The sequence below is a fragment of the Pseudorca crassidens genome, chromosome 12, assembly GCF_039906515.1.
Source record: "Pseudorca crassidens isolate mPseCra1 chromosome 12, mPseCra1.hap1, whole genome shotgun sequence".
Classification (NCBI taxonomy): domain Eukaryota; kingdom Metazoa; phylum Chordata; class Mammalia; order Artiodactyla; family Delphinidae; genus Pseudorca; species Pseudorca crassidens.
In genome coordinates, this window is record NC_090307.1 from 61,448,642 (window position 1) to 61,464,247 (window position 15,606).

At 41.1% G+C, this 15,606-nt stretch overlaps 1 protein-coding gene across 7 annotated transcripts in view; it reads left to right on the top strand.

The window, feature by feature from the left end:
* PTPRM (protein tyrosine phosphatase receptor type M) overlaps positions 1–15,606 on the top strand; it is a 754,490-nt gene that overhangs the window by 579,641 nt on the left and 159,243 nt on the right. For all 7 annotated transcript variants that reach the window (XM_067699674.1, XM_067699676.1, XM_067699675.1 and 4 more), the window contains one exon: positions 12,587–12,738. In XM_067699674.1, the coding sequence (XP_067555775.1) occupies positions 12,587–12,738 (152 nt within the window). The remainder of the gene's footprint in view (positions 1–12,586; positions 12,739–15,606) is intronic.

Here is a 15,606-nt window from a genome sequence, read left to right on the forward strand (position 1 = left end):
TTATAAAACAGGCACTCTCACCCTCCGGGCCAGATAGAAAATGGGGGAGGGTATGGGGGAAAGTTGGGCTCTCAAGGAATTTCTCTTTGGTAGGAAAGGTAACCAGGGAGGTGGGGAAGATGCCCAAGCAGATAGAAAAAACGGGGGAGAGTGATAATTAAGTGCATTTCAGGATTGACCCAGCAGCTTTTCCTCCAAGGCTGTTATAGGGATAATGTTAAGTTCAAGTTACCCAAATAAAGAGTTGTGGGTTCTTCTTTCAATTCCTCTTTTATCACTTAGAAAAATACATCTACATCCATGTTTTGTGTTTTCAGACTGGCAGGGTTCTTTTCATTCTTTCCACAAACTGAAAAGCTATAGGATTGAGCCCTGAGAAGTGCATGTCAATTCCAAGTACTGACCCAGAGACCTTTAGCTTCATCAGCTGTGCATCAGAGTCACTGTCTCTCTCTGTCTCTGTCTCTCCCTCTCACACACAAGTATGTTCATCCCATATTTTTATAATTAGGAAATAATATTATGATTAATCAGATAATCAAAATAAGAACAAATAGAAATATTTGTTGAATGCCTACCACAGGCCAGTACAGTTCTAGGACAGGGCATATATAGCAAACAAAAGAGGCAAAAGCCTTGTCCTCATGCAGCTGATGCTAACATTTGCCAAGAAACATAGTGAAATACCTGTGGGCTGAGAATAAAAACAGTGTTCCCCAACCATATCCAGATAATGTTTTCCAATCAGAGGTTCCTTTGAAACTCAAGGGTGAGGAAAAGTTTTATCAGTCGAACACTCTACGGTTAAAAAGCTTTAGGTACTTGGACTCCCTCCAGAAAATAACAGATTGTATTCTTAATTCTGTTAATTCCAAAAATAAAACATAGGATATTGGAATTATGTTGTTCCCACATGAGTCCATGAATTTTCTTGCAATAAATAACACGTTCCCAATCCCTTTATTTATTGTGATTTGTGATAATAACTGTCATCATCAGAGTCATACAAAAGATACACACATCATGATTTTGAAGTGACCCTGGATTGTAATACATGTAATTTCAACTTGTTTTCAAAGAAAGTCAACCTTTTCCAGATATTTCCTTTACAGCTTCTAAGTTTGAGAAAGACTAAGTTTTCATTAAATTTGTATAATATGACTCTGTTATTTGAGCCTCTTCAACGTGAAATGCTCATGGTTATGGTATGTGTACAGGGGACAAAGAGAGATCCTGACAGCTGCTAGCCTAAGAGGTCCGCAGGGCTCTTCACTTTTCTTGGCTGGTGTGTGTTCCTTGCAGACACCCTGACTGGTCAGTGGCGCATTCTAGGGCATCTTTGCCTCTAGGTAACCCAACCTAAAGCTGTGGCCTTAAGTAATATGTTAATAAAATCGGCCCCCGCTTCTCAGTTGCAGGGGAGGAAGGCCAGTGTCGAAGGCCCCCTCTCAGTCTGCCTGAGGCAACTCCAGCCTATAAATTTATCTCATCACAGGGTCAAGAGGTAAACTCTGAAAACGAGACCCAACCAAAATCAAAACCCTGACTTGTCTCAACGTGAAACTCTATTCTTTGTGATTAACACACGCCATGTTCACTAGTCAGTGAGAACCAGAAGGCAGCTGGGTGGGGAATGAGTGTGTCCATAGCGCTGTGTGTGCAAGACATGGACGCAGTGGTTTCTTAGGTGATGATACAGTGAGCAGCGAAGTTAGAAGAACACTCTTACGTTGGTCGTCGGCCACAAAGTCCCAGCTGGTAAAGAAAACTAGTCTTTATTTTCTGTGTCCAGATTTAAGCAACCAATAAAGTTTGCTTAATGAGGCCAATAACAGTCTCATGCAGATGGTTTTATCTCAACACAGGAAACGATGCCAGAGGTCTAGAGTTGTCTGGCCATATGGGTCTTGGGAAACTTAACAACACTGTGCCTCAGTTTCCCTCTCTCTAAGATTGGGATAACAACAGTAATCTCCTCACTGGGCTGTTGTGAGAATTAAGAGTTAATGAATGTAATGTGCCCGGTTTATCTCAAGTCCTACATAAGTTTTTGTAATTATTATCCTCTTTGTTTTTCTATTAACTGTTATAGTGCCACTTCTTCTGCGTTGAAAGTATTTAAAATGTCGGATCATCTTCTTTTCCTTTTCCTTAAAATTTTGCCTTTAAAAACAACATCATCTGGTAGTTCTCACAGATCCATCTTTACGGAGACAGCCCCCTATTCACTGAGGTTTATTCAGCTGTATCTTGGCAATTTGGTATAATGTCTGCATTCTTTGACTCAACCAATATCTACTTCATCCCTACTGTGAGAAAAAATTAAATACTTCTTCTCCGTTCCAGCTTCTGCACCAGTCCTTAACTAAGTCGAAGCACACACTTTAATTGTAGAAGCCAGGACCAGAAAGCCATTTGCCTTTTCCTTCTTATGTCTATATGCAATTTGCAAATCCTCGAGTTTTGCCTTCCCTGTAGAATTTTAAACGACAGATCATTTAAGAATGAAGATACCTTTTTTATAGCCAACCACTGATCTTCAGGTCAGTGTTACCAAGTCCTTTGTTGGTCATGATCTTTGTTGGCGTAACCCGACATGGCAGGGTCTCTATTAGGGTTGGGAGCGGGGCCAGTCGGGCTCGTTGGGGAACTGTGTCCTATAACCCTGAGTTGCAGTAAACCAGGAGCTTGACTAGGGTCCAAATTGAGGTTGACCTTTGGATTCCTTCCCCTTGAATCTGCTTGGTGCACATGGCAAACATGCCCTTCCACCCTGATCTTCTGACAACTGCCACTCAGTTCAGATTCAGGGAGGAAAAGAAGAGGAGGAGTTATTTCTGCTTTCCTCCCAACCATGCTGCCCTTGGGTCTCCTAACTGGTGGCCATTGTCCTGCGGCTCTTCCTCCCATAGGACACGATGCTGAAGACATCATTCTTCACCATGTTTTCTTTACTGGCTCTAAGTCATGCCTGTCACATAGTTAATAACTTGCCAAGGAGTTTTCTTCCAATTCCCTTGCCCTTGTTCCTTGTTTTTTATTTTTACGCCAGGAAAGAAATACAAAAGAAATGTTGGAATAGAATAAGCATGAAGGGCCATCCTTTTAATTTGAATTCATCCCACATTTCTTTCCTTCTCCTCTTTTGTTCTAGTTGGGAAATTTAGGGCTCTAACTATCTTTTTTCTCCCTCTTAATTTTTTTTCCAGGCAGTATTGCAGTGTTTTTTTAATAGACTTTATTTTTTAGAGCAGTTTTAGGTTTACAGCAAAATCAAGCAAGAAGTACAGCAAGAGAACAGAGAGTTCCCGTATACACTCTGCCCCACACACACAGCTTCCCCCTCTGTCAACATACTGGACCAGAATTGTACATTTGTTACAACTGATGACACGTCATTGTCACCTGAAGTACATAGTTTACATTAAGGTCCACTCGGTGTCATATGTACCATAGTTTTTAACAGCTGAATAATGACACATACCCACCATTATAATATCATACTGCCCTAAAAATCCTCTGTGCTCTGCTTGGTCATTCCTCCTTCCCTGCCTGGAAAACCCTGATCTTTTGTTTTTAATTGAAATATAGTTGATTTACAGTGTTGTGCTAATTTCTGCTGTACAGCAGAGTGGCTCAGTTATGCACATACATACATTCATTTTTTTATATTCTTTCCATTATGGTTTATCCCAGGCAAACACTGATCTTTTTGTTGTCTCCATAGTTTTGTCTTTTCCAGAATGTCATGCAGTTGGGATCATACAGCAGGAAGCCTTTGCAGATTGGCTTCTTCACTTGGTGATATGCATTTATGTTTCCCCCATGTCTTTTACAGCTCGATTGCTCATTTCTTTTCAGTGCTGGATAATATTTCATTGTCTGAATGGACCACAGTTCATTTATCCATTCATCTATTGAAGGACATCTTGGTCACTTCCAAGTTTTGGCAATTATGAATATAGCTTTTATAAACATCAGTGTGCCATTTTTATGTGGACAAAAGTTTTCAGCTCCTTTGGGTAAATACCAAGGAGCATGATTGCTGGATCACATGGTTTCTATTCTTTTGAACTTATCAAGGTGTGTTTTATAGCCCAGAATGAGCTCTATCTTTGTGAATATTCTCTGTAAACTTGAATATGTGTTCCAGTATTGTCAGATGAAGTATTCTATAGATGTCAGTTATTGATATATCAGGTTGATTGATGATGCTTTTGAGTTCAGCTATGTCCTTACTCATTATCTGCCTTATGAGTCTGTCCATTTCTGGTCGAGAGGTGTTGAAGTCTCCAATGATAGTAGTGGAATCATCTATTTCTTCTTGCAGTTCTATCCAGTTTTTCTTTTTCACATAGTTTGATGCTCTGTTTTGGGGCACATACACATTAAGGATTGTTATGTCTTCTTGAGAACTGACCCCTTTATCGTTACCTAATGCCCTTCTTACCCCAGATAACTTTCCTTGCTTTAACATTTGCTTTGTCTGAAATTTAAAAAGCTACTCCTGCTTTCTTTTGATTACTCTTAGCAGGTTATAACTTTCTCCATCCCTTTACTTTTTTTTTTTAAAAAGCAAACACTGTTTTCTTTCTTTTAATATTTATTTATTTATTTGGTTGCACCGGGTCTTAGTTGCAGCATGTGTGCTCCTTAGTTGTGGCATGTGAACTCTTAGTTGTGGCATGCATGTGGGCTCTAGTTCCCTGACCGGGGATCGAAGCTGGGCCCCCTGCATTGGGAGCTTGGAGCCTTAACCACTGCACCACCAGGGAGGTCCCTGCATCCCTTTACTTTTAATCTACACGTATCTTTATTTTTAAAGTGGTTTTCTTCTAACAACATATTAGTCAGGTCTTGCCTAAAGTTAGCAATAAACATTTACAACCAAATCAAGTCCACTTGCAAATAACACTATAGTGCATCACAGTTAGTGTAAGTACTTTAGAATAATGAAATATGCCTAATTCCTCCGCCATGTCCTTTGATTCATTCTATCATTCACTTCACTCATACATAAACTATAACCATCAACAATATTGTCGCTGTTATTATTTTGAACAAACTGTTATTTGTTAGATCAATTAAGAATAAGCAAAATAAAAGTTTTTATTTCACTTTCATTTGTTCCTTCTCTAATCCTCTTCTTAATGTAGATCTCCTTCTGACCTATGTCATTTTCCTTCTTGCTGAGGAACTTCTTTTAAGATTTCTTGCAAGGCAGGTCTACTGGCCACAAATTCCCTCTATTTCTTTTTTTATTTATTTTTTATTGAAGTATAGTTGATTTACAGTATTGCATTAATTTCTGCTGTACAGTAAACTGATTCAGTTATACATATATATACATTTCTTTATATATTCTTTTCCATTATGGTTTATCACAGGATATCCTCAATTTTTGTCTGAGAAAGTTTATTTTTCCTTCAGTTTTGAAGGCTAATTTCACAGGGTACAGAATTCTAAGTTGGTGGTATTTTTCTCTCAACAGTTTAAATATTTCACTCCACTCTCTTTTTGCTTGCATTGTTTCTGAGAAGAAGTCAGGTATAATTCTTATCTTTGCTACTCTATAAGTAGGGTTTATTTTTCCCCTTGGGCTTGTTTCAACATTTTTTCTTTGTCTTTGGCTTTCTGAAGTTTGAATACGCTAGGTGTAGAATTGCTGGTATTTATCCTTCTTGGTGTTCTTTAAGCTTCTCAGGTCTTTGTTTTGATGTCTGACATTAACTGGGGGAAATTCTCAGTCACTGTTCCTTTGGATAATAGAAATAGTGACTTCTCTTTCTTCCTTTCTCCTTCTGGTTTCTCACTATACACATGTTACATCTGTTTTAGTTGTCCCAAAGTTTCAGGATATACTGTTACCTTGTTTTACAGCCTTTTTTTCCCTTTGCTTTTTTGTTTTGGAAGTTTCTATTGTCATATCCTCTGGCTCAGAGAAACATTCCTCAGCTGTGTCCATTCTCCTAATAAGCCCATGAAAGGCATCCTTTGTTTTTGTTGCAGGTTTTTTTTTTTTAATCTCTAGCATTTCTTTCTGATTCTTAGAATTTTTCATTTCTCTGCTTTTGTCTTCCATCTGTTCTTGCATGTTGTCTACTTTTTCTATTAGAACCTTTAGCCTATGACTCATATAGTTATTTTAAATTCCCAGTCTGATAATGCCAACATCCCTCCCATATGAGCCTTATTCCAATGCTTCCCCTGTCTCTAAACTGTGTTTTTTGCCTTTTAGTATGCATTGTAATTTTTTACTGATGTCCAGACTTGATGTACCAGGGGAAAAAGACTTCTGCAAATAGGTCTTTAGTAACGTGATAGTAAGGTGTTGGGGGAGAGGAGGTGACCTATGATTGGGTCTCAACCTGTTAGTGAACTTGTGTCCCTGAGCTGTGACCTGCACAGGTGCTTCAGTGCCCCCACCTTGGGTGGACAGGATGGCTGGAGACAGCTGGATTTGGATATTTTCCTTGCCCCAACAGGCTCTGCCTTCCTCAACCATCTAGTAAAATAGTATTCTTGAGGGCAAGCCCTTTTAAAAAGCACAGAATGCTCTGGGTGTATTTCAAAATGTCTACTCTCCCCCCCTCCTCCTGCTGGAAGCCCAATTTTTTCCTCCAGTCTTTACTTTGAGAATGAGGTAGGGTTCCTGGAGATAAAATTCAAAAAGGTGTAGGGTACCCCTAAGTCTGGACGTCCTTAGAGTTTTTAAGTCTCAGACTTGACCACACTGGCCCTCCAATAATTCAATTCTAGTTTAGATTTATCCACCCCAGTGATGATTCTCACACAGATTTCTGCTCATGGGTTTCTGCTCTGGTGAGTTGTGATTCTCTGTATCTGCCTGTTTGTCTCTGTAATTTGGGGGGCACTGGTTGGCCCTGTGACCTCTGACAAGTTAGAAGGAGTTGTTGATTTTCCGTCTCTACAGCCTTTTACTTGTTGTTAGGACAGAGTGCTGACCTCCAAGCTCCTTACATGCCTGACCATAAACCGAAAGTCCTCTCTCTAATTTTTTATGCTCTATTTTTAGGTGTTGGTAGGAACATTTTTAGTTGTTGTTGTTACTAAGGGTCTTTGAGAGTCATTCAATCCAAATTTAGAGATTTGAGATTGAAATATCTCAAGCAAACCATTTGTTTAAAAATCAAGATGGAAAATAAATTTACCTGTGTCTTTAGATAAGATTGCAAAGAAAATTGCCTCCACTTCAGTTTTCCTGCACAAAGCACTATTTCATTAAGTTCACAATGTTTTTCTGACAGTTTTTAAAGTTTTCTTTAAAATATAAAATATAGATCTGAAACACAAAGTCCAAAAGAGAAATAGATAGGAGAAAAAGAGAGAGAATAAATTTCAATTTATCCACACTTATTTCCAACTCTCAATTCTAAATCTAACCTTCCTCAACCATCTGTAATTATGGACTATAGCATTTAGCTGTGCATGAGGGCAAATCAAAAATCCCAAGCAATGACTCAAAACCTCCGTGCCCAAGCAAGCTACTTTTGATTAGGAGGTTGCAGAAAAACTGTCTTTTCTAATGCTTTGGTGTGACAATTGTTAATTCAATTAACAAGCATATTTAATACCACCTGCTTTGTGTAAAGCATTGGCTAGGTGCTAGTAAATTAATCCTACTTTTTTTAATTCATAATATTTAGTTATGAGGTGATAGAGTATTCACGTTTGAAAGCAACTTGGTGATAATTATAATGTAAACTTGTAAGGAAATGTAAATTAATGAAATACTTTACTAGATACAGCACATTGTTCTAGAATGGGTACCTTTGGGGTCAAGAGAGATCTGGGGTGCAATTCCAGCTCCACCATTTGGACAACTTACTTAAGTCCTTGAGACTCAGTTCCTCCATCTATAAAATAGGAAGTAAAAATAGCTCTTACCAGGTTACTAGGATTAAATGAGAGAACACTTGCAGAGCACTGCCATACAGTAGTTATGTATTATATGTCAGTTTCCACTCCCCTCCCTTCCAACACAATTAAGATTCTAAGTGCTGTATTAGTGGAGAGCAGAAGTGTCCACAAACATGGTCTGTTTGGGCTACATAGTCTTTTAAATTTTTAATTTGAATTATTTGACAATACTTAGAATTCAGATAGTTCCTATAAAATCTGGATTTCTGGTTTCTCCTGCAATTTACAATGTCTGGGACCCTTATGGGGCATCCACCCTCTGGAGCTGAGAGGCTGTCTCCCCTTCCATTTCTCCAGTGCCCACCACTCCTTATTGCCTTAGACCTGCTTCACTCCCTTGCAGTACCTGCCTGGCTGGCCCCCAGTGAGACATTTGTGTCTGTGGTCAAAGGGTGAGGTTAATGCAGGAAGGCTTGCTGAGGACGTGGGAGCCATGTTTTGAAGGTTCACGGACACAGAGTATGTGCTTAACGGACATGAGCCTAAAGCTGTGGGTCTCCAGCTGGACCTCTGCTGGATTTGAGCAGGTTCTCATGAGTCCTTAATGGGCTTCTTTTGTGCTTAAGGAAGATCAGCAGTGGAGTGTGTAGCGTGACATCACTGAAATTAGTTCACACACGGAGGATTAGAGAGGAGAAAGATCTTTCCAGTACAAGCTTGGCTTTTGTTGGAGCACACATCTGCCCTCCACCACCACCTCCCACCAGCAGTGAGAAGCACTTTCACTGTCATTTCCTAACCTGTAAGAATTAGAGAAACACAAGCAAGAGAAGACGAAGAGGGAAGTCTGGCGAACTTGACTACATCTCTCTTCATAGGCAAAACAAAAGAAAATACTGGGGCAGTTATCTGCATAACTCAGTCCAAAGCAAATTAAAGAAATTCCGGCAAAGGGGGGACGTTTTGCCTGAATGATGGTGCTAATTATCTCGGTCCTCCACTTTAGTGTTCCTGGGGAGACCTGGCTTAAGAATGCTTTTCCAGTGAGCTGGCAGACACAGAAGTGGAGAGCAAATGTACTGTTGTAACTGCAGCTGTGGGTCTGGAGCCAGTGCTACCTCTATCCAGAACACCTGTGGAGAACATCCAGGCCTAGATTCTGCCCCTTAGACTAGCGTGATTGGCTGGAGAAAAGGGGGCTCTGGAGAAGATGACCAGCATCTGCACACTGGCACCCAGAGGAGCTATGCCAGCTTCCTTTTCAAAACCTTTACAACTTTTTTTGTAAATGCATATTTTTTAAATTTTTATTGAAATATAGTTGACTTACAATGCTTTGTTAGTTTCAGGTGTACAACAAAGCAATTCAGTTTTTTATATATATGTATTATATATATATGAATATATATAAGAATATATATTCTTTTTCAGATTCTTTTCCCTTATAGGTTATTACAAGATATTGAGTATTGTTCCCTGTGCTGTACAGTAGGTCCTTGTTGGTTATCTATTTTATATATAGTAGTGTGTATCTGTTAATCCCAAACTCCTAATTTATCCCTCCCTCTCTTCCCCTTTGGTAACCATAAGTTTGTTTTCTATGTATGTGGGTCTATTTCTGTTTTGTAAATGAGTTCATTTGTATCATTTTTTTAGATCCCGCATATAAGTGATATCATATTTTATTTGTCTTTCTCTGTCTGGCTTACTTCACTTAGTGTTACAATCTTGAGGTCCATCCATGTTGCTGCAAATGACATTATTTCATTCTTTTTTATGGCTGAGTAATATTCCATTGTATATATGTACGACATCTTTATCCATTCATCTGTCAGTGGACACTTAGGTTGCTTCCATGTCTTGGCTATTGTGAATAGTGCTGCTATGAACATTGGGGTGCATGTTATCCTTTTGAATTAGAGTTTTCTCCAGATGTACGCCCAGGAGTGGGATCACTGGGTCACATGGTAGCTCTGTTTTTAGTTCTTTAAGGAGCCTCCATACTGTTCTCCACAGTGGCTGCTCAAGTTTTATTATACATTCCCGTCTTTACAACTTCAACACTGTCACAGAAGTTATAGATCATTTTCATTTTTCTGTTTAAAAATGTATCTTTTTTTCCCAACAACTTTTGGCAATAAAAAAGGGGCAACTGGGGCTTCCCTGGTGGCGCAGTGGTTGAGAATCTGCCTGCTAATGCAGGGGACACGAGTTCGAGCCCTGGTCTGGGAGGATCCCACATGCCGCTGAGCAACTAGGCCCGTGAGCCACAACTACTGAGCCTGCGCGTCTGGAGCCCGTGCTCCGCAACAAGAGAGGCCGCGATAGTGAGAGACCCGCGCACTGCGATGAAGAGTGGCCCCCTGCTTGCCACAACTAGAGAAAGCCCTCGCACAGAAACTCAGACCCAACACAGCAAAAATAAATAAATTAATAAACTCCTACCCCCAACATCTAAAAAAAAAAAAAAAGGGGGGGCAACTTACTAATGAAACCCTTCTGCCTTCCAAGTATGAAATCAAAAGATTATTATAACTACGGGCAAGAAAGCATTTGGATTATGTGGCATTTGGAAATGAAAATAAAGTTTATCCATATGGTCTAATGTTGTCAGTGTCTTACACTGCATTAATAATCACCTAATACGGGGGTGATTTTGATTATGCAGCTCATTGTAAATTCTGCCGTGTCCTAGGTTCATCAGAGTCAAGATGATTTACTAGAAACAGCTGCCGTTTTCTTGTGTACACGCTAAGTGCTTAAGCAAAATTAGAATATTTAGGGCATTATATTTTTAGTATTACGGTGCTCTCGTCTTCTTAAAGCTTCTTGCTTTATACCTTCTTCTTAAGCATCTCTAATTCTCTTCTCGTCTGTCCTGGGTGCATCAAACAACCTCCGGTAGTAAGAGCTATAAAAATGTGTTTTACCTGTGTATTCGAATGTCAGTTTCCCTTAGGTTTTTTTGGGTTTTGTCCGGGTCTCTGTAACTTAAGATTATGAGCTTCTGGTGGTTAATGAGCATGATAGAAAGGCCAGGGTTAAACTCTGTCTCCAAAAGAACTGGAACTCTCTCTGCCTTCCAGGGCCTTTTTGCATCTCTTTCACCCAGGGAGGGAGCCTGAGGACTCACTCCTCTGCAAAACTTGGCAGGGAAGTCGACAACTTGACTTTTTTTACCTTCTGCCCTGTTGACCAGCCTTGATGGGGAGCTACTTTGGGTTCATTTGGGGTTCGGTCCAGTGTCACTGCCATCTGAGGTTCGGCAGATGCCCCTCAGAGGGCTCTGTCCATGCAGGCTGCCTCACAGCCTCCTCCCGTCCCACGCACACTCCAGCGATGCTGTCTTCACACCTCGCCTGGGTTGTTCTTTGGTTCTGCAGGGCGCCCCTTAGATTCACTGCTTGGATTATTTCGGTTTTGTATGATGAATATCTACTAGGGGGATCTACCCTTGGACCCTGAATATGGCATGTCAGGAATAATTTAGTGCAAAGTTAGTAACTGTAGAAGCCTATCAGTAAGTATATTATGACTGCATTGTACTAGGGTCATTGGCCCTTTTACTTTAGCTCATAGTAGGAGAAGTGTAAGGTAATGTTTAGGCTGTACGTTCCTAACATGACTGAGGGGTCTTTTTTTTAATTGAAGTATGGTTGATTTACAATGTTGTTAGTTTCAGATGTACATCCAAGTGATTCAGATATATATGTATACTTTTTCAGATTCTTTTCCCATATAGATTATTGCAAAATATTGGGTATGTTTCCCTATACTATACAGTTTGTTGTTTATTTTACATATAGTAGTGTGTATATCTGAACTGTCTGAGTCTGTTTTGTAAGTGCATTGGTATTACTTCTTTATTTATTTAATATATAGTAATATGTATATTATCTGAACTGTCTGTGTCTGTTTTGTAAATAAGTTCATTTGCATCATTTTTTTAGACTCCATATATAAGTGATATTATAAGATATTTGTCTTTATCTGACTTACTTCACTGAGTATGATAAACTCTAGGTCCATCTATGTTGCTGCAAATGGAATTATTTCATTCTTTTTTTAATGGCTGAGTAGAATTCCACTGTATATATGTATCACATCTTCTTTATCCATTCCTCCGTCGAGGGACACTTAGGTTGCTTCCATTTCTTGGCTATTATAAACAGTGCTGCTGTGAACACTGGGGTACATGTATCTTTTTGAATTATGGTTTTCTCTGGATATCTGCCCCGGAGTGGGTTTGTTGGATCATATGGTAGCTCTATTTTTAGTTTTTTTAAGGAACCTACATATTGTTCTCCATAGTGGCTGCATCAACTTACATTCCCACCAGTGGTGTGGGAGGGTTCCCTTTTCTCCACACCCTCTCCAGCATTTACTGTTTGTAGACTTTTTGATGATGACCGTTCCGACCGGTTTGAGGTGATAACTTGTAGTTTTGATTTGCATGTCTCTAATAATTAGCGATGTTGAGCATCTTTTCATGTGCCTTTTGGCCTGAGGGGGTTTTTCTGAGGACAGGCAGGAGATGGGTCTCCTCTGCATGTCTGCAGCTGGCAGAGAACCTGCCATCTAGAAGGCATCATGAGACACTGTTATGGATGAATACCATTAATTCCATACAAGTGATTCCCGAGCGATGGTCAGTGCACCTTTTCCATCCTCACGCGTGTCTGCATAATGAACTCTCTGTCCCAAGGAAACTGGCCAGGAAGCGGAAGGAGACAATGAGCAGCACGCGGCAGGAAATGACGGTGATGGTGAGCTCCATGGACAAGAGCTACGCGGAGCAGGGCACCAGCTGCGACGAGGCCTTCTCCTTCATGGACACGCACAACCTCAACGGGAGATGTGAGTGCTGCGCGGGGCCTGCCCTCAGGGCAGCTCTCGGGTTTCCAGGATTCTAGGTGGTGCTGGGGGTTAGGAAACAAAACCTCCCAGAGAATTCTTAGGCCCTGTTGGTTTCTCCAATCCCTTCAGATGATCCTGGACACGCCCCCACGTGCCACGGTTGCTTAGGAACGGTGATGTGGGCGGGGTGAGGGGACCAGAGCAGACAGCACGGGCAGCCACGGCCACGTTTCTGTAAAGACCCGAGAGCAGTGACACGGAGGCTTCCCTCCTCACCATCCCTGTTGTTATGCAGCTCCTGTTTGTAAGCGAGGCAGGTGTGCAGTCACTCGGGGGAAGCCCGTTATAAAGCAGTTCACTAAATGGCAGTAACAAGCTAATTGTTTATTTGTTTAGCTGACAAGTTCTGCCTTTATTACAGGGCTGTTAGTGGCAATTAATAAGCTAAATTGTATTTCCACTTCAGAAGGCTTATGTTTCACACCAGGTGGGTAAACGGAGCTCAGCTAATACCTTCCATGCTGCCACCTGCCATCCAGGTACAAGGCGTTATTTTAGGAAGCCAGCAATTACAGGGATTGTATGAATACAAAAAGTGCAGTCGCCGTGTCCCTGGTCATCTTCTTGGGGACCAAAAGTAAATCCCGTGTCCTGTGCCTAATGATGTGGTTCACAGCGCTGACAGGTTCAAGGTCAGAGGTTTCTTTAACGTGTGAAATCCATGCCCAAAGGCTGCTGCCGACCCTGGCTCTGCAACCAGGATGCTGGATGGCTTGCGGATGGATAAAGGACAGCTGTCACCAACAGTAATAAAGTAAAGGCTGGGGATTGGGGGAATCACAGACACACGGTCTCTGGTGCGAGAGGGCTGATCCCAGTGCGGGAGGTGTGCGCTCCTGTCCTGACCACCCACCTGGGCTGTTGGGATCTGCATCTGCCCCGGCCCCCCACCCTCTCTGATCACGCCTGCTGTGGTCAGCACCCTTCTCCCACACCTGCCTTTCCCCTATATTCAGCAAGGCTTCGTGGAAAGGCGTGTTCCTTTCTGTTCACAGTGGCTACTATTGTCCACCTTATCCCAGTTAGAGGCCCTACGTTTATTTATCCACATGCAGCCCTGGCCCGCTGGTGCGGGACTTCAGCAGACACGGCTCTCACCCCGGCGGGCAGGACACACTCCTCAACCGTGGTCATTGTCCTTTGCCCTTTCATGTCATTTTCAGTGTAGGTGGCAGAATCTGGGGTACTTCAGTTTACCACAAATTCCATCCCTTTTTTTCGTACAATTTTCTGTGCTTTTTTGTAGCAAATATATTTTCCATTTAAAGGTATGTAATGCGTTTAACTGCCAAAATAAAGCAACTTAGGATGCATTTGTGTGTGTGTGGGGGGGGGAGTCCTTCCCACCACAGACAAGATGAGAATTTTTGTCAGAGCAGTTATTTCTTGACCAACAGTGTGGAAGGGACCACGTGGATACATGCTCGCTCTTTCCATGATAACCCATTACTGTTCCAAATCTTCTATTTCATGGTGAAATTCCTCACGAATAAATTTACTTGGAATTGCCTACCCAAAGAGCAGAAGCCTACATTGGCAGTTTCTAGGCTTTTGAAGTTTGAGCAACAGGAGGTATTTGCCTCTGGACAGGTTGTTTAATTTGGCATTGACTTTTTAAAAAATGAATGTATCTGTGGAAATCCAAAACCGCCCATGTAGAGGGGGCTGCTGCAGCAGTGGGGACACAGCCTCTGGGGCTCGCCCGCCAGGAGGCGTTATTTGATGCTTCCATCGGTAAAGCCAATGGAGGAAGCACGGCACGAGGTGTTCCACTGTCCTCCCGCTCTCTGAACCATGGGTAGGTCTCATCCAGTCCCATCCACGGGCAGTGACCCTAATGGTAAACTTTGTCATCGTCATACTCTCTAAATGCCTTTAAATCAAAAGAGCAGTTACTGGAGAAGGAAATTTTCATGAAAAGTGTTCATTAGACCACTAGGCTTCTAGCCCCCACCTACTCCAAGCCTGGATATGTTTGAGATCTTTTAGGATTGGGAAGCAAGTAGTTTTTAGGAATGAGACGGTGAGAAAACTGAGGTTGGAGAATTTAAAAATAAGCCCGAGCACATTTATAAGAATGGGGAATAATCCATCCACCAAAGCAAATGGGAGTCGTACCTAAAAGGGGGGAAGGTAGATATGGATAGTGGGTATGGGTTTAATTCTTATACAAAAAAGGGGTGTAAAATATGTTTTTAAAGGTGAAAATAAACATAGTTATTTTGTATGTGCTTTGCACATTTTTACAAAACAAATAAAAATGTTAGCAGGTAATGGGCATTATGCTCCCTGACCCCTGGCATGTTTTATAGGTACTCGGGGTTTTGTCCTTGTTTTTATCAACTGCTCTCTTTCTTCCTGGCAGCTTATCATAAACATGCATTATAAATGTGATACTTCTCTATTTTAGAAAAATATAACTGACAGGCAGCCTGGGTTCTGGTTCTGTCATTTGCTAACTCTATACTTGAAAAATATAAACATAGGTAAAAATCATTGTCTGAAGGGAACTGCTCCAAGAGAGTGAAAATATATTAACGTGTCATCAGGATAGAGCTGACATGCAGTAACCACAGGGCTTTGGTAGAGCCGCCCATAAACCAGCCATGTAAGTGGGTATTAGTGTCCTGATCGGGAACTCAGCATCAAATAAACCGCATAACCACATCAGAGGAGTTAGAAGTTAGACTTAGATCTAACCAGCTTGAGCACATTCAAATAATTTATCCTTGCACTTTAATGAAATTAAAGTGTTTTTAAAGCACTAATCAATTAAGATGTTGAAGAGAGTTAAACTTTAAAAATAGG